The 19,646-nt window shown below is 39.0% G+C and overlaps 1 protein-coding gene across 1 annotated transcript in view; it reads right to left on the bottom strand.

Moving 5' to 3' along the window:
• The window catches only part of LOC150083245 (U3 small nucleolar RNA-associated protein 15 homolog), a 192,624-nt gene that overhangs the window by 165,462 nt on the left and 7,516 nt on the right, over positions 1–19,646 (bottom strand). The window contains exon 2 of the mRNA XM_090378448.1: positions 1,391–1,575. Within this exon, the coding sequence (XP_090234574.1) occupies positions 1,391–1,575 (185 nt within the window). The remainder of the gene's footprint in view (positions 1–1,390; positions 1,576–19,646) is intronic.

The following is a 19,646-nucleotide window of genomic DNA, read 5'->3' on the forward strand; positions in this document are numbered from 1 at the left end:
CTGTATAAGCTTTCCTCCTTGTATCATTCACCCTCACTAATAATAATACTTAAAAAGAATGCAGATGGGCAACTGCCTGTTTTGTGAATGAATGATTGCAAATAAAAAAAATACTCAGTAAATCAACAAAATCCTTTCATTTTTTATGCAAAAAGACTGGTATTTGTAATACCCCCTTTAAAAATCTCCAATTGTCCAATCTCTTTACTAAAATTCTAATTCAAGAATTGATAAAAAAGTAATAACCGCACCCAATGTCTGCTGATTTTACTTTAGTGACTATTTCAAGTCTATTTATAATGAACTTCAACTAGGCTTTCAAATTTAAAAAGTTAGCTTTCTTCCAAACTAATACTCTTTCAGAAACTATAGTGAAATGATTTTTTTACTGATTTAATTTTTCATTTAATGGTGGGAGAAGAAGAAAAGGAACATATCAAATTCTTTAAGAATGCAACTTGAAGACATTATCTGGCTGTTGGTAGATGAGTGGCAAATGCAGGCAGCCACTTAATCCTTTTGATAAAACTGCTTAGTTAATAAGCAAATGGATAAGAACAATAAAGGCTAATCAGAGAACACCAATTGTATGTGCAAATAGTAACCAACTTTCATTTAATACATCAAATTTATATAGTAAAAAGTTTCCCATTAAAGAAGTGGAGGGGTAAGGAGAAGAGGAGCACAAAAAAAAAAAAAAATAAATAAATAAATAAAGTGAACAAATTAAAATGATTTTATGTTATGTAAGATGGTCAACTGTAATATTTATATTTAAATTAAACACTGCACTGCACTGCACTGTACACACCAAAGTTTTCATGATGAAAACAAGATTCATGCACATGGTAACCTTTGTTAAATATATACACTTTACTCTGGTTTAGGAAATTAAGTTGTTATTTGGAGCATTAGCAACTAAGGCCATATTGCTCCGGGAATATGCGGTGGTCATTCCCTGACCTTTCCGCATCCTCCGTATTTGGTGGTGACAGGCTTGAACCTTGGTCTAATCAAGAAGCGTGTGCTATGCACTGCTGCTCCTTCCCACCTGGCTACAGAGGCGCCGGGTTTAGGAAATGGTTTTCAGCTCATTTAGGCCTTTTATTCAGTTATGATTCCATTACTTGAGCCTTTCTTTTAGTCTCCCTCCCCACCACCAAATTCAATTTATTTTTTGTTTGTTCTAAAATCTTATCTTGTTTGAACTATTTTTTAAGGTACACATACAGTAAAAAAGACACTTTAGAAAGATCATGTGCAGTAACCTGGCTCATCAGCTATTCCAACATATTTTACCACTTTTAACCTAGTGAAATCAGTTATACGATATATTTTAAAATTAAAAATGCTCCAATATGTTTCTCCAAAATAATGAAAGCCAACTCACGCTTTATGTCCTTTGAAGATTCTAAGAAGGGACCGAGTTTTAACATCATACAGATATACAAATCCATCATCACTTCCTGCAGCTAATAATCTTCCATCATTACGAAAAGTTCCTCCATATGCTGTCTTACGGAATCTAGTAAAACTTCTCACAACTCCATTTGTAGCAGGAGAATAAATCTGCACCTAAACAAATGTATCTTTCAGCTGATTATTTTGAAATTATTCATATCTAGTTAAAGTAATAATTGTTTGTGAAAATAATGCCTACACTGTTATATAAGAAATTTGTGGTAACAGCACCATTAAGTATTTAAAGAATAACAGATTCACAACGTGGTGATGTTATTTGATGTATGCATTCTTATTGAAAAATAATATTAGTTACTATAGGTTAACTTATTGATAAACATAGTTATTTCTAATGTCTAAGACAGAGTTTTGTCACTATTGGGACAAGTGTCCCTAAACAGTCACAACAGAAAAATGCAACATAGTGCAATGTTATTTTATCAAACTATTTCAATAACTGCATTTGAATACTACCCAACTTCTTTACTAAAGTGACAACTCCAAAGCAGCAAAGCAATGGGGCACAAAGCAACAGGAGTGCTGTGGATCAGGGGAAAACTGAAAGGTGAAATTCTGTAACACATCATAGTTTAAAAAAAATGTGCAACTTGTGAAATGTTTGCGAACCTTTTTGGAACAGGACATGACCTAGCCAAGGAGGATGTCTTTGTGCGTGCGTGCTAGGTGCAGAGAGTGTGAAGAAATTAGGCACCAACTCTGTGTTCTGATGGATGTCTATGAAAGTTTGAAGAGCGGGGTAAATGCTCTCGAGAAAATTAAAATGGAAGGCCCATCAAGCTCTCAACTGCCCAACTCAATGCCAGAGCTTACTCTTGTGCATCAGGCAATACATCGACAATCTTCAAGGCAGAATGTGCTGGTCCCACAAGAGCCAGCTATTGTTGGGGACTTTATTGTCAGGGAAATATATTGTGCAAAAAGAATAGGTGGAACAGGACCAGAGTATGATATTGCTGTACACATTGGCATTAATGACATTAACAGTAGGAGGACAGCCTATTAGCAGGCACAATATGGCCTCAGTAGCCCTTGTGCCATTAAACAACAAACAAACATACCTACCTACCTACCTACCTACCAACAGCCCATTAGAAAACCACCTGCCTTGCCCATTGACCTGAGGCATGGAGTGGGATATACTGACACTGGCTAGTGGGATTACTTACAGGGAAGTACTGCATATCTGCAGTTTAATCTCATTTCCCACATAGGGTGTCCTGGCTCTATGATCCTTGTTTCCCTTCCCTCCCCAAACCAAACTTTTTGGGTGGTGGACTCTACCACCACAAATTTTCTCTGTTCTTAACAGTATCTTGTGCTGGGTGGGGGATGGACTCCTCCCACAGGCGTACCCCTCTATCCCTTTAGCTTCCTATTTCCAGGCAGAAAGTCTTCCTATCATCCACCTTCTTTACCTTCATCTGTTCTTTCCCTCCTCCCCTGAACTTCCACTCCCTTTTTTTCACTTTCCAGAGTTCTTTTTTTTTTTTTCCTCTCCTGGGGACTTCCCTGGAAAGCTCAGGCTTCACTCCCACCAGAGACCTTTCTATTCCCTACTACACCTGGCCTGCCTCCTTGAGGCAAGAACAGGCAACTTCAGGTCCACTAGGGGTGGAGGAACAAAAGATAAAAACAACCCAACACTACCATACGCAAACCAACACTAACAGTCACATTATCCCTGACCTTTACAGTCTGAATTGCGGCAGAGTATACAAATGCACCATTGGGGAGTGACCTGTGGTGCCCCTTGACTTAATGACACTACAGAAACTGTCCTTTCTGCACATATTGTACTCCCCATATTCAAATTCTGCAACCCTTATATCTGAGTGACACCATGTCTCTGATATGTCAACAATGCCCCTATTTGAAGACTTGACCAGCAGTTTAAATTCATCAAATTTATTTACTATGCTCCTAGCTTAAATGTACATAAACCTATTCTTACTATTAGTTACCCTAACACATCTCACGTATTTACTTGTTTCACAATGACTCACAGTAGGCCTTGAAATCCCTGGCACCTTGCTTTCCATACTGCTGCACCTTCCAATAGAAGCAGTGCAAGAATCACTTTCACCTATGCCTGCTGCTATTGTTAATCTATTAGTCTGTGTCCCCCCTTTGTCAACCTATGTAGGGTAACGTTTTATATCTCATATGCCTGAAGCTTTTTTTACTTCAGTTATAGACTTTATAACTTACTGAATATCATAACTGTTGTTTACCACATAAATATACTTTTTACATCTTTATATCATGTATTTACTTTATTTGAAACTTGATTTGTCTCTGAAATTGATTTGCTTTCTAACATTAGGCATCATCCAAATAGCCCATATACATTTGCTGAAATTAACTTGTTGAACTTCAGCAAGTGTGCAGTGGGATATTTGGATGGGGAATTCATCTGGAATTGGATTCATTTGCCTTTGCACATACATTCATGTTTACAATGCTGTACACAATGCAAAAATGTGTTGGTTTATATTTGTTCACATGTAGTTGAACAGCCTGGATGCAAATTTACTGCAATGCTATTTTACATATATAGATAGAGATACAAATTTTATTTTTCAGAAAAAAGGACCCACCCCACACCTATCCCTCTATTCAAGCATGTACATGTTTTCAAAAACTAATTTCATTCCTGCTCATAATTATCCCACCTAGCAAAACACAGATCATTAGTGTTATTCAATTGACACACCCAGCAGGGCAAATCCGGAACCAATAAGATATGTTCAGTCTGAGCATAGCCATCAAAAGAAAGCCATTTTTCCATTAAACAGAATATGGTGTGAAATCAGGTGGCTATCTAAAATGCCTTGACATCCATCTCTCTTTCTCTCTCTGATGAAGATCAAAGGGCCTTACAGAAAGAATTAATCTTTATTGTACTATACTGCATACATGGCATCCACATTGTCCAAAGCAAAGATACAATATGTGCCTGCCACAGTCAGGAGGCCAGGGGCCTGACAAGGTTATGCGGTAACACAAAAACATGTGCCACAGTCAGGAGGCCAGGGGCTTGACAAGGTTATGCGGTAACACAAAAACATGTGCCACAGTCAGGAGGCCAGGGGCTTGACAAGGTTATGCGGTAACACAAAAACATGTATCACAAATAGATGAGAATTAAAACATGACATTAAATTAAATTAAACTAAAACGTGACATAAAAACATGCTATAAGATATGTGAATATCCAAATATATTCAACTCCAGGGGGTTCATATCTGGTGAGTATAGGCTTAGCACATCCAGGGTCTTGAGCTGGATATCATCATTCTTCCCTTTCTTGGTGATTCCCCTTCTAATTCTGACTCTCTCTCTCTCTCTTCAGAATTTTTTTTTTTTTTTTTTTGGCTGGTGCAGCATAAGCTTCAGGCTTCCTTGCACCATATAGCTAATAATATAGCTAGAATTATGTACACGTACATTTGTACAAAGCAATTACAAAGCACATGTATGCTCATAAGTCAGCATTTCTCACAGGCATGCACTAAGTTAGTCTCTACTCAGTTTTGTATTTTCAAGTGAAGTGAAATAGTTCGTCTATGTACGTGCAATGTGCCGTTTTGTGCCTCAGATAGCAAGTGAGGATACTATATTGAGAGTCGACATCAAGGGCCATACAACAGCGGAACCAGTTCGGCCAGCAAATGCCTGTAATTGCAATCTGAAGCGAACTTCTCAAGGTCTATTCCAATCATTAGCAGGGCTCATATTGTGGGAAGTACTTGGCCGGGTAGAAATCTGTCACCAATCTTCAGCCTGTTCTGCTGCAGTTGAAGAGGAGTGGCTCTTAGGGAAGGAGGTGGCACATGTCCCAGAAGTCAGGGGAGCTGATTTTGCCAACCAGCATTTTGACAGTGGTTGCAATTCTCATGCAGATTATTTGAGGCAGCAGTGAGATTTGAAGCTAATCAGCCATGCTGGTGGTCTTCTGTTGGAAAGGAAGGAAATGTTTGTGGGTTGCCCACTTCAGTATCTAGTATTTGCTAGTGAGGATAGGTTTCATGAGAGAAGGTGCTGCAGAGTCCCATATTTCAGAAGCATATAGAACAGTGGAGTACACAATGGTTTGCAGATATATCTTATTGTAGTTTTTGAATCCGATATGAAGGAGATGTTGATGGGCAATCCAGCACATTTGGCTTATCTTGCCTAGAACAAATATGTGGCTGTTGAACCTAAGCTTTGGGTTGGAAGTTACACCAAGATCTTTGTGTTTAGTCACACTTGGAATAACTACACCCTCCAGCATGGGCATATTCAGGGGGTGGGGGCACATGTACTCCCTTAATGAAAATTTTTAAATTAAAGAAAACGAATGCAGGAGGCATTTCACTTCTCTATTCTCTTAAGGGGTTCCAGTCTACTAAGAGCTAAATGAAAGACAAAATTTTTGGAAAAACCAAGCGTTTAACCCGTGGTGTTCAGAGAGAAGAATAAACAATGATCAGGCAGAGTAAAGCATCTACTTCGGTCACTACAAAGCATGCAGTTTTGTTAAATTTATGGTTTTGAGGTTCATTAGCTATTTTTCACAACAACATTCGACCCTTGTCTATTGCTTTGTTTCTTTTTACAGCCAATAGGGCTGAACTTGGTCGCTGGCCATGAATAATATATTTTATAATGCTTTCACATGTATCTGCTCTGTTTTCATTTGTGGTGGGAAAATTTGTTGCAGTTACTTGAAGGAGAAACTAACAAAAAAAAAAAAAAAAAAAAAAAAATCAGCCAATCACAGATTTTGATTTGCTTTAATGGCAGGGAAAGAAAGTTCTGCAGCTGTTATCAAGCATCATGTACTATTCAGTGATTCTACATTTTCAAGTTTCTCAGACTACAAAAAAATTGTACCCATTACCGCCATTCTTTTCTAACTTGTGATAGAAAGGCTGAAGATGCAAGTAAATTTATTATTCCAGTTTTCATTAGTTTACATGATTGTTTGTTTGTTATTTGGTTTTTAGGAGCATTAGCAACTAAGGCCATATTGCTCCGGGGATATGCGGTGGTCATTCCCTGACCTTTCCGCATCCTCCATATTTGGTGGGCACAGGCTTGAATAATTTACACTTTTCGTTAAGATATAATATGAATTTCATAAAGTTATTTTTCTTGTCCACACCTTTTCTTTTGCGCTGAGTGAACAATGAATGCACACCTCTAAATAAAGAAACACACATTCATTTGCTTTATGTGCACAATGCAATGCCAACTTTGTAATAATTCTGTAATAAGTGATTTTATTATTTCAGGTTTCATAAGTTTACATGATGGACCATTCATAAATTATGGTCCATCATGGACCATTCATAAATTATGAATGGTCCATGACGTCAGCGATCATCAAACATAGTTTGTAATATTAATATATGTTACTTATTGCTGTAATTTATTTTATTTTATTATTATTTTTTAAAATATTCTTTGCATTTTGTTACTATTTGACAGAACAAGTTGTAATTTTATTACTCTGATGTCAGTAATTATTATATTTTATTGAAAATTTGTTGCTGGATTATTTACAGATCAGAGAAAAATATAATATGCATTTCCACTCAAAACTCAACTTCCTTTTTTTTAAATTCGACTTTCTGCAGTCTAACTTTCCTAATATAGAGGGTTTCCTGCTCAAAATATAGTAGTCGTAGTAGTACTAGTACTATATTTTGGGCAATAGTAGTAAAGTAGGCATGTGATGCAAGGAAACAAGCATATGAGCTTATGTAGCATCAGTCAACAAAAAAAAAAAAAAAAAACCAATTTCACACATCCATTCCCTCTAAATGTTTGTCCAGTTCCTCCTTGAATTTATTTAAGCTATCTATTTCCACAACAACAACATATGGAAGTTTGTTCCAGCAATTAACCACACGCTGGCTAAAGGCCAAATTTCCACACATCTATTCTATAACTGTCTTTACTCAATTTTAATTTATTCCCCCTCAGGTTCGTAATCTGAGCAAGAGGAAGTATCCCATCAGAATTCGGTGTGCTCAATCCATTCAAGGCCTTATAAAACTCAATCAGATCACCTTGCAGGTGCCTAGTCTCAGCTGCTGCAATTTGCAGAACTTAAGCCTTTCTTGGTAAGAGGGCCCCTTCATTCCCATTGTTGCCCTTCTCTGTACACTCTCAAGGAACTCTACATCCTCCCTAAAATGAGGCCTCCAGACTTGTATGCAGTACTCAAAGGATGGCCTGACCATTGCCTTATACAAAGGGATAACTGTATATTAGCATTAGCATTAGTAGAGGCATTTGATGCAAGAAAGCAAGCTTATGCAGCATCAGCCAAAAAAAAAAAAAAAACCCACTTCCACTTCACCCCTCTGTTCGTTCAAAATACCTGTCCAGCTGAGCCTTAAACTTATTTAGGCTATCAATCTCCACCACAAGGGATGGAAGTCTGTTCCACCAACCAACCACCCGCTGGCTAAAGGCAAATTTCCGCACGTCTATCCTACATCTGTCTTTCCTCAATTTGAATTTATGCCCTCTCAGGTGATTTTTCTGAGCTAGAGGAAGAATCCTATCAGCATTGAGCATGCTTAAACCATTCAAGGCTTTATACACCTCTATCAGATCACCTCGCTGGTGCCTAGTATCCAGACACTGTAATTTGCAAAACTTAAGCCTTTCTTCGTAAGAGCACCCCTTTGTTCCATTCACTAATCTTGTTGCCCTTCTCTGTACTCGTTCCAGCAGCTCTACATCCTTCTTGAAATGAGGACCTGTATACAGTACTCTAGGTGTGGCCTGACCATCGCCTTATACAATGGAATAATCACCTCCTTATCCCTGCTGGAAAAATTCCCGTATATCATTGACAATACTCCATGAGCTACTCTTGCAGCCCGTCTGCACTGCTCAGAGAACTTCATATCTGCCTGCACAACCACCCCCAAGTCCCTTTCATTCTCTACCACTGTCAGCGTAGTACCACAGAGTTGATACGTTGCTCTGGGGTTGCTGTTTCCCATGTGTAGTACTTTACATTTGTCAATGTTAAACTTCATTTGCCACCTCTCAGCCCATCTGCTCAACCTTTCCAGATCCTGTTGCAGCAGCATAGTGTCAGTAGTGTCCTTGACAACCCTGCCAACCTTTGTATCGTCTGCAAACTTGGACATTAAGCCCGATATACCATCATCAATATCATTTATAAATACAGAAAACAATAATGGACCCAACACTGAGCCCTGAGGGACTCCACTAATAACATCAGTCCACGATGAGCAGTGTCCATTGATTACCACTCTCTGTCTTCTCCCCCTCAACCACCCCTTTATCCATAGCAGCAATTTGCCTCCAATGTCACACTGCTCCAATTTGTGTAGCAGTCTTCCATGTGCAACAGTATCAAAAGCCTTTCTAAGATCCAAGTATATAATATCAAAGTTATTCCCTGCATCCAGTTCTTTTGTGACTGCATCATAGTATCCAATCAAGTTAGTCAGGCAAGACTTCCCCTTAACAAAACCATGCTGTGTCTGAGCTATAACTGAAGTCTTGTCTAAATGATCCTGCAGTGCTTCTTTAACCAGTGCCTCCATTAATTTTCCTGGAACAGAAGTTAAGCTCACAGGTCTATAATTACTTGTGTCAGCCTTTGATCCTCCTTTGTGAATTGGGGTCACATTTGCACATTTCCAGTCTATGGGTACCTCCCCTGAGTCCAAGGAAGCTCTCATAATTATGGCTAAGGGTTTGCTTACTTCCTTTGCTGCCTCCTTTAATATAACTGGATAGATCCCATCCACCCCGGGTGCCTTTCTTGTGTTTATCTTCAACAATTTCTCCTCCACTTTACTCCCAGTTATTTCAAGATTCTGTAGCTTACTGCTAGAGTTGAATACACCTCTGGCATTCCCCTCGCTGAATAACTCCTCATGTGTGAATGTCGATGCAAAATATTCATTTAGTTTGTTAGCTACCTGAGCAGGATCATCAACACTTGACCCATCAATATCAAGTGGACCAATCTGATTCATCCCCTTCCTTCTAGAGTTTACATAAGTAAAGAACTCTTTGCTGTTTTTCTTTGCATCCCTTGCCAAGGATTTCTCGTAATCTGCCTTCGCCTGCCTAACCTCCTTTGTAACTTGGTTGCATATCAACTTGTATCTATCATAGGCTTCTGTGTCATGTGTTAATTTGTATGTATCCCATGCATTTTTCTTCTTTGCCATATGCCTCATTAGTTCATCTGACATCCATTTTGGCCTAAACCTTGAACAATATTTCTTAGTTGGTATGTAAAGCCTAGTAGCTTCCAAGATAAGTTCTTTGAATGCTTCCCATTTTGAATTTGCTGTTGGTAACATCATCAGTTGGTCCCACTGTATAGAATTTAAATACTGTCTCAGTCCATCGTAGTCGCCTTTACGGAAGCAATAACCCTTCCCTTTACCCCTAATGGTAGTTACCTCTTTGAGTAAATCCCACTTCAGCACACTGTGATCACTGCCAGCTAGTGGTTCATTTATCTGCAGATTCTTAATGCATTAAGAATCACTGCTGATAATCAAATCAAGAGTATTACTCCCTCTAGTTGCCTCCCGAACATGCTGATGTAGAAAACAATCATCCAATAAATCCACAAAAGCCCTGCTAGTGTGTGAGTAACCAGGCCCCAAATTCCAGTCAATATCTGGGAAATTAAAATCTCCCATTATAAGACACTCTGATTTACTGGCCCACTCTATTTCCCTGTACAGTTCCTTATTATACTCATTAGAGTCATTAGGCCTATAGCACACTCCTACTCTCAATTTTGATCTCCCAATGTTTATGTCACACCAAACTGACTCCACACTGCACTGTCCAGCGATGTCGACTGGCTTCACTTCCTTGGTTTTTATGTGTTTCTTAACTAATAGCATAACCCCTCCCCCCTTCCTATCCTGTCTATCCTTTCTGTAGACGTTGTACTCCCCAAATTGCAGTTCTGCATCCCTTATATCTGTGTGACACCACGTCTCTGATATCCCAACAATATCTGCCTTCGATGTTTTGAGCAATACCTCAAATTCATCAAATTTATTTACTAAACCCTAGCATTGGTGTACACGCAAGTATACCTGCACCTGTTTCTATTCTTAGCTACCCTAACACAACCCATGTGTTTACTTGTACCGCAATGGCTCCCAGCAGTCTCTGAAATACCATGCATCTTGTTTTTCAGGCTTCTGCTCATTCTAATAGAAACAGTGCAAGAATCTCTTTCACCTCTGCCAGTGGCTACTGTCAATCTATTGGTCTTTGTCTCCCCCCAAGCTAGCAGTTTTCCGACCCACCTAACACTGCCTCGATAGCATCAGCAAATATTCTTGCACCCTTTCTATTTAAGTGTATCCCATCCCTGTAGAAGCAATCTCTCCTGTTAACAAGTACAGTCCAGGCTGAAAAAAATTCTACCCCTTGATCCTTGCACAATCTTTCCAGGGCCGAATTGATCGACAAGGCTCTCATCATATACTCCCTCCTATCGTGTCTGGGCAGAATTGCAGACACTTTCAAATTCAACCCTAATTCTCGGCTTTTGTTCAACAGTGACCTGTACTTGTTAAGTAATTCTGCCGGTCTCCTACTCTTAATATTATTAGTGCCAACGTGTACAACTATATCACCTTTTGTGCCCTTAAAAGATGATATTCGCTCTACAACGTCATCAACCTTTGCCCCTGGCAGACATACCCTGGTCCTGTTCCACCTATCTTTTTTACAAAGCATGTTCCCCGTTTCCCTGACAATAGAGTCACCAACAACTACTAGTTCCTTCGGGACCAGCGCATTCTGCCTTAGGGGTTGTCTCTGTGTCACGCGATACCCAAGTGCAAGCTCTGGCGTTGATGTGGGCAGCTGAGAGCTTGATGGGCCCCTCAATTTAGTTTCTTCGAGGGCATCCACCCTGTCCTTCAAGCTCTCATATAGGCCCACAAGAACGCCGAGTTGTTGCCTGATATCGATACACTCCTTGCATCGCGCACACACAAAGACATCCCCCTTGGCAGTATCATGTCCCGTACCCGATTGTCTGCAAACATCAAGCAAACAGTGCATTTTATAAGACTGTCAGTCAGAGGACAACTGCCCCCCTCAGTTCTGCTCTGAGCCACAGCACTTCCATTAGCTTGAGCCTTTTGCTTTGCTGCTCTGGTCTGAGTCATGATTCTATTAATTTATTAATTAATTATGTTATGTTATTAATTATATTACGTTTGTAATCTACGTCGTTATATGTATTTATTTAAACGTACAATTTAACTGCTAACGAAGTTCAACTTAACGAAGTATATAGATGCAATAATTTAATTGTTTCTGCATGCAAACCACTGTTCTGAATAAGTTTAACAGATCACTGACGAAAATTGTCCTTTTCTATTTGTGATGATTCAATTACTTAGGGTAGGTAACTATTTTTTTGATTTGCTTTATTAACTTTATTTATTAACTTTATTAATAGTAACTAAGGTCATATTTTCATATTAAACTATAGTGTGTAATTTTGTCCTTCGTGAAAATTAGCAAAAATATATCCAACACTTTCGTGATCAATGGCTCAAAGATGGTAAATATAAGAACTGGCTCTACAAATTAGATGGGGATTATTTAAAAAGTTTTTGTAAATATTGTAAATACACGCTGACAGCCAAATTAAATGATATTGAAAGGCACCGTAATACAAATGATGCACAAGAAAGCCAAAGAGCCCTTAAGTTTTCAACATCAGAGAGTACTGCCATTCAAGAAAACTGGCGATACAGAAGGTGCAAAAGCAGAAAGCATCACAGCATTTTTCATATCTGTGCAGGGGCAGATCCAGGTTTTGTGGGACCTGAAGATTATACAATTTTTGGGGCCCTCTGAAAGAAAAAGAATGCAAAATTTTATATTATTTTTCTTAGTAAAGCTGGTGGCCACTTCAACGCCACTCCATATGAGGGGAAGTCGGAGTGGAAAGACACAGCGGTTTTAAACGATTGCGGTTAAAATATCTTACTCTTTCAAATTTTACAAAAACATGTGAACATATTGCTAAGCCCTCCCAGGGTCTTGAAGGGGCCAATGCAAGTGAGGGGCCTTGAAGCTTAAGCTTCACAGTAACTCTGCCTCTGCATGTACTTCTATTATGCTTTCCTTTTATAATTTTCTTACATATTTCATAGCTCAATATCTTGAATGGGTTGAGCAAGCTGAATGCTGATGGCATTCTTCCTGTTTGTTATGTTATTTGGTTTTTAAGAGCTTTAGCAACTAAGGCCATATTGCTCCAGGAATATGCGGTGGTCATTCACTTGACCTTTCCGCATCCTCCGTATTTGGTGGTGACGGGCTCGAACCCCGGTCTAATCAAGAAGCGTGTGCTACACACTGCTGCTCCTTCCCACCTGGCTACGGAGAGGCCATGGGATTCTTCCTCTTGCCCAGACTAAGAACATGAGGGGGCACAGTTTCAAATTGAGGAAAGACAGTTGTAGAATAGATGTGCGGAAATTTGCCTTTAGCCAGCAGGTAGTTGATTGGTGGAACAGGCTTCCATCTTTTGTTGTGGAAGCTAATAGCCTAAATAAATTTAAGGCTGAGCTGAACAGGCATTTGGAATGAATGGAGAGGTGAAATGGGAGAGTATAACCTTGTCTGCTTTATGTGTTGCATTGCCAAATGTTTCGAAATAATATATTATTTTAATTTTTTGTGATTAATACATATCATTATTCACATTCTTTTCTAATACAGCGAAACTTCTCCTAACGGACATCTCTCTACAATGGACATTTTCAAATTCCCCAACTCTCCTCTATTGGTTTTAACGTGTTTTCAGCTTCTGTCTAGTGGCATTCTCTGTAACGGACGCGGACAGGCATTCTGCACTGTTTCGTTTAGATTAGCACTTAATTTGATCTCCCCATAATGGACAGCGGGCGAGCTCACAGCCCTTTTTCTAGGAACGTTTCTTCCACGTATTGCCTCAATCGTGTGTTTATTTTCTATTTCCGATGCTCTGAATTTTATCAAGGTTTACGTCGCGGTTCTAAACACTTTTTCAAGAATTTTAAGGCACATGTAAAACTTCTGATGAATTCGGTGTGTGCAGGGGGGCGGGGAATTTGGTCGGCCTTTCGTCTTTTGAGTTTGAGTTTTCAGCTTTGTTCAGTGTCGTGTGAAGTGCACAATGTCTTCTCGTAAACATTTAACTTTAAAAGATAAAGTCGAACTCATTAATGCGTATGATCGGCAAAAAAATAGCGTTCGCAATCTTGCTGCAAAATTCAAAATCAGGAAGACGCAGGTAAGCGACATCCTAAAGAAAAAAAATGAACTGCTCAAACAATTTTGGCAACACGGAAATGATCAGGTTCAAAAATCATTCCCGAAAACTGTTGGACTTCAAATTGACAATGTTACGTATGAGTGGTTTTGTAGCGCACGTGCTAAAAAATTCCCATTAATGGGCCTATTATTAGGGAAAAGGCTTTGAACGTGGCGAAATCTATGGGAGAAATGAGTTCAAAGCTTCTGTGGGATGGCTAGACAAGTTCAAAACTCAGCATAAAATTTCTTGGAAAACCGTAAGTGGTGAAGGTGGATCTGTTGATACTGGGGTTGTAACAGAGTGGACTGTCAAATTGGAAGATTTATGTCGTGATTTTGAAAATATAATCCTGTTTCATCACAGTTGTAAATATAAGGATATTTACAACTGTGATGAAACAGGATTGTTTTTTAAAGCTCTTCCTGAAAAAACAATGAGTCTAAAAAACGAAAAGTGCCAGGGCGGAAAATTTTCTAAGGAACGCTTGACTGTACTATTGTGTACAAATATGCTGGGAGACTTTGAACAACCTCTTGTAATAGGAAAACCACAAAATCCTCATTGTTTCAAGGGCATAAAGTTGAATCTTTTGAATGTTGACTGGAAGTCTAATAAAAAAAAGTGTGGATGACACAAGATACTATGAGCGAATGGATAAGTCACTTTAACAAAAACATGATTCGTCAAAACAGAAAAATTATTCTTTTCATGGATAATGCTGCATCTCATTCGCACATTGAACTGTCCAAAATTCAAATCATTTTTCTGCCACCAACCACATCTGCAGAGTGTCAGCCCTTGGATCAAGGGATAATAAAAATTTTAAACTTCACTACAGAAAACGTGTTTTAAGACATCTCATTGCAAACATGAACGATGTAACATGTGCAAGTGACCTTGCAAAGAAACTCAGCATCCTAGATGTGATTCAATGGATTTCCTCTTCAGTAAACGCAATTAGAAAACAAATTGTCGTGAACTGTTTTGTAAAGTCTGGCTTCTCAAACGCAAAAATTGAAGTTGTGAACAGCAATGTGGAGCACCAAGAAGAACAAGAACTTTAACATCTATTGATAATGTATGATACTTCTGCTACAAGTGACCCTGGCTACAAAGATATAGACTCAAACCTAACTACAGAAGATGGTGCTCTAGATATCAACGATACTTTTTAAGAAGTTCCTCATGAGGATGAAGAAATGGAAGGAGGTCATTCTGTCGAAGAACATATTAATGACGAACCACCGATGAAAATAGAAGACGAGCTCATACAAATCAATCGTTTAAAAATGTTTTTCGCCGCTGAAGAAGATACTGAAGGACTTTCGATGGTTTCTTCACTCCAAACAAATGTTGAAAACAAAATTATCAGCTGGAAGAAGGTGCAGAAGAAAATAAGTGATTACTGTATGTATTTTTCTTAAGATAAAGTCACAATATGCATAGCACAATTGTATGTATATTATTTACAAAAATATTGCGCAAAATCTGTATATAATTTAATTTAATTTTACATTAAACGTTTAACGATTTTTCTTTGTCTCTTGTGTAAGTAATTGTAAATAAAAGCAAACCCCCGCTATTCGCGGTCGCTGATTTAATATAAAAATAAAACCTAAAAAAAAAAAAAAAAAAAAAAATGCGAATTTTAAAGCGTCGTGAGCATTTTGGTGGGGGAAGAGGGATGACAAAATCGCGAGCGTGGATGTTTCTCGCTAATCCTTGTTCAGTATTGTTATGCACTTGTCATTGAAGATTTCCTCGTTTGCTTTTCATTTATATGCTCAATAAATTGATATGCATACAAAAGTGATAAATCTACCATTTTGCAGTGTAAAACAGACTTTTTCGAGTGTGTTAACGGAAGAAAGTGACTTTATTGTGGACAAGTTCTTTCTAACCCGTACAAAAATATATCTACGAATAACAAGGGAAATGTGAAAAGATCAAAGAAGGTGAAGACATTAGCGAATAAAATTGAGTTATTAGATAAAATTTCTAATGGTGAAAATGTCTCCTCAGTGGCAAAACATTATAAAATCATTGAGTCAACGGTACGATCAATCCAAAAATCGGTAGAAAAAATCTGTTATAGTGTCCGTGAAAACGTGCTAATTGCTTCAAAAATTTGCTCTGTAACTCTTGATGTTAAATTATAAAAGATGGAAAAAGCTTTAAATCTGTGGATAGAAGACCGAACTCAAAATAAAATTCCCTTAAGTTCGCTCATTATTCGTGAAAAGGCAAAACTCCTTTATCAACACTTGAGTGAAACTGGTGATAGCACTGGTGGGTAAGTTTTTTTTCTAGCAAAGGCGCTGCTGGTTTGAAATTTCTAATAAATACTGTATTACATTTAATATTAAATTGTTTCTTATTTTCATTTCGATGCCATGTGCTTGCATTTCACTATGTACTGTCTATGTACATAGTCATATTATGAAGGTACATATAATACATACATAAACAAAATTTTAGACTAGTTTTTGTTATATATTTCATGCTTTGGAACAGAACCCCTTTATTACTATGGGAGCCATAACTCAGTATTCGCGGCATTTCTCAGGAACGAAACCTCTGCGAATAGCAGGAGTTTACTGTATTTACAAAAATATTGTTCAAAATCTGTATATATTTTAATTTAATTTTACATTAAACGTTTCACGATTTTTCTTTCTTTCTTTTTTTTTTTTTCTGCCTCAGACTTCTCGTTAGCGGACACTTCTCTCTAACGGACAACTTCTCTTTCCCCATGGCTGTCCGTTAAAGGGAAGTTTCACTGTATTCAAATAAATATTCAATCAAAAATTATTTATGTGCATATAAGTGTTCCTAGGTCTATCCTCCAGTGAGTTGTTGTTATTTGGTTTTTAGGAGCATTAGCAACTAAAGCCATATTGCTCCGGGGATATGCAGTGGTCATTCCCTGACCTTTCCGCATCCTCCGTATTTGGTGGTGACGGGCTCGAACCCCGATCTAATCAAGAAGCGCGTGCTACGCACTGTTGCTCCTTCCCACCTGGCTACGGAGGCACCCTCCAGTGAGAGTTGTACGAGCGTGGGAGACTGCTTCAGAGAGAAAACCACAATTACGGATTTTTGGGGGTTCGGTTTAAGACCGAAATGGTTGACAGAGACTGATTTCTGTTGTGATCACTCCTCTGTCGGCTGATGGTGGTATTTTTGTTAAGAGCTTTATATTGTCAGCATAGGTAATTACATCATCTCTGTTACATACAAACGGAATATGGAGAATGGCAGAAAGTAGTCCCGATAAAATGCTACCTTGCATGGATGGATCGGGTATAGGAGGCGTTGCAACGAGTGAGGTACACTGTTCTATTCTAGAGGAGTGAATGCAGAAAAGCAAAAACATCACCTTTTATCTGGAAGAAGCTGGTTAGCAGATTCAGAAGGGCTGTAATATTTAGGCTATCAAAAGCAGCTTCGATATCGGCATAAACAACCGCCATTTCTGCTCTGGACTCAAATGCATTTAGAATTGCCATTTGGATTGCAAGAAAGTTGAAGACAGTTGATCTGTTGGGGAGAACATAATGGAGTTACTTTGGCGGTTGTGGAAGATGATGGCATATTATGTGAGGTAGAAGGCCTTTTTCCAGTAGCTTTAAGAGCACGGCTGCAACGGATATTGGTCTATAGTGGTTCAGCTGCCTTGGTACTTGAACTTATGGAAGTCGGGTGAGAGCATATTTGCTCCAGAATGCAGGAAACACTATGAGAGAGGATGGAGTTGAACAAGTAGACGATGAAATCATGTAATGGCACTTTACGATGAAATGTGGAACTTTATCCATGCCAGCAGTGCATTACAGATGCAGCGAGTTCATGGCTTGAAGGAGCTGCTCTCGATTGATTTGGATGGAAAACAGCTCATCAGCTGGACCAGAAATGGAGCCTGGTTGGTAATCATATATATTGTGGTCCTGAAATCTGGCTGAATAGCTGATCCATTCAATGGGACTGGAGTTGGAATCTGATTCAGTTAGGTGTAGAGTATGGCAATTTGCATTTGGATAAGATCTTGTTCATATATTTTTTAATGGCTTGAGATTCCAGTCTGTTGAACAGTGCTTTGGCTTTGGAGTATTGAATTCTGTCATGAGCTGCACCAGACTGTTTCCACCGTTTATGTAGGTATTGTTTGTACTTGAATCTGTAATTTAGCTCCAGAGACTGCCAAGCATCTAGTTCGAGCAAAGATAAGAGACCTGTTTAGCTGCTAAGAACATTGTAACAATGTGCAACAATCTAAATTACTATGTCTAGAGCAGTTCTGGGTTGCCTGATTCAAGAACTCTCCAGGGAATGAATCTTGCTACTTCAAGGCATTTGTTTATTTGTAGGAAGGTAGGAGAGATGATGACCCTCTTCACATTACTAGTGACATGAAAGTTTGGTGTTGGAAGCAGCAATAGGTCTATGATCAGATTCAAAGTGAATTTCAAGTTTAATGTCAATGCTACAAGAACGAGATGATAATATGAGGTCAAGGCGATGAAGACCTCTAGTCTGGCCTTCATTTATGATCTTGAGCCCACTAGGTGCAATATTAGCCCCAAGTGATTCGTGGAGATTTTGGAAGCTTGGTGGTAAGTTAAAATCTCCACAGATGAGGTGTATGGCAAATGCTTGGAGTGTATCTATTAGCCAAATCACAATATCATTGATTGTCTGAGAATGAGGTGTTGGAGGTATATAGATTGCACCAAGATTTAATAAGCAGGAGTTTATCTTGAAGGTGACTATCAATGCTTCAAACAGATTGGAATAGCTAGAGACTGCATGCAGGAACTCAAGTCTGTTGGCATTTATGATAACAGCAACACCCCCACCACCGGTGGGAGATCGGGAGGTGAAGAATGATTTATAACTGGCTGCTTGGGCAGAGAAATTGATTCTTGTTGCAGTTCCAGCCAGGTTTCAGACAAGCAGATGACATCAGTCATTTGGGGCAGGAGTATCTGCTCATGTGTCTCAAGCTTATTCCAAATACTGTGAAAACCTTGACTGTAAGTTGACAAGGAAGCTTCAGGAGTGCTGAGTCGTAGACAGGATTTTTTTGCATGTTGGCTTTCTAGCATGGTTGGTTATAATAGTTGGTATCAGCCAAGGGCGGATTTCATTGGAGCTGTGACATTTCAGAGGTTCGGACATCTGAGAATAGGGATGCTTGCTGTGGATTCATGCTTGGAGGTTGTCTTGGTGGGATAGTTGAGTAGTCATGGCTGGACATGGGGTGACTTTGGACTTGGGTTCGTAATATGATCCAAGCAGGGATCCAGACAACGAAAGAGGGGTTGTTGATGTGGAGCTGAAATGCTGTGCATTGCATGCTACTTTGAACAATGTATGGAGGGGCACTTTTTTAAGTAATGTGACAGAAACCTTAAGGTGAAGCTCTTGCATTATGTATGATTCGATATAATTTGGAGTTTTATTTGGGGCTAGTCAGAAAGTCAGAATACAATAGGCTTTGTCGAAGATGGAGAGTTGGCAAGTGCATCGCCTGCAGCTCAGAGGTGGCCAATGTGCCCATTCTAATGATCGCCTTCTCTCTGGTGCATTTGAGGGTCCTGAGTTACCCACTGTACGGTGGCAAGGTTTATTACAACCTCTCACCAGGATGATTGCAATGTTAGCAGCAAGGGTACCACGTTTTGTGGATGTCAGGATTCTTCAGTGTTGTAGATTGCACCTGGCTTGTGATATGTGTAAGGCTCAATGCTTCATTCGGGGATGGGATCATTGGCAACCTGGTTGAGGGGCTGTCTGTGGTTCTGTGGGAGTGGGACATTAG

This window comes from Mastigoproctus giganteus, chromosome 7, assembly GCF_048544385.1.
Source record: "Mastigoproctus giganteus isolate SK-2022 chromosome 7, ASM4854438v1, whole genome shotgun sequence".
Classification (NCBI taxonomy): Eukaryota; Metazoa; Arthropoda; class Arachnida; order Uropygi; family Thelyphonidae; genus Mastigoproctus; species Mastigoproctus giganteus.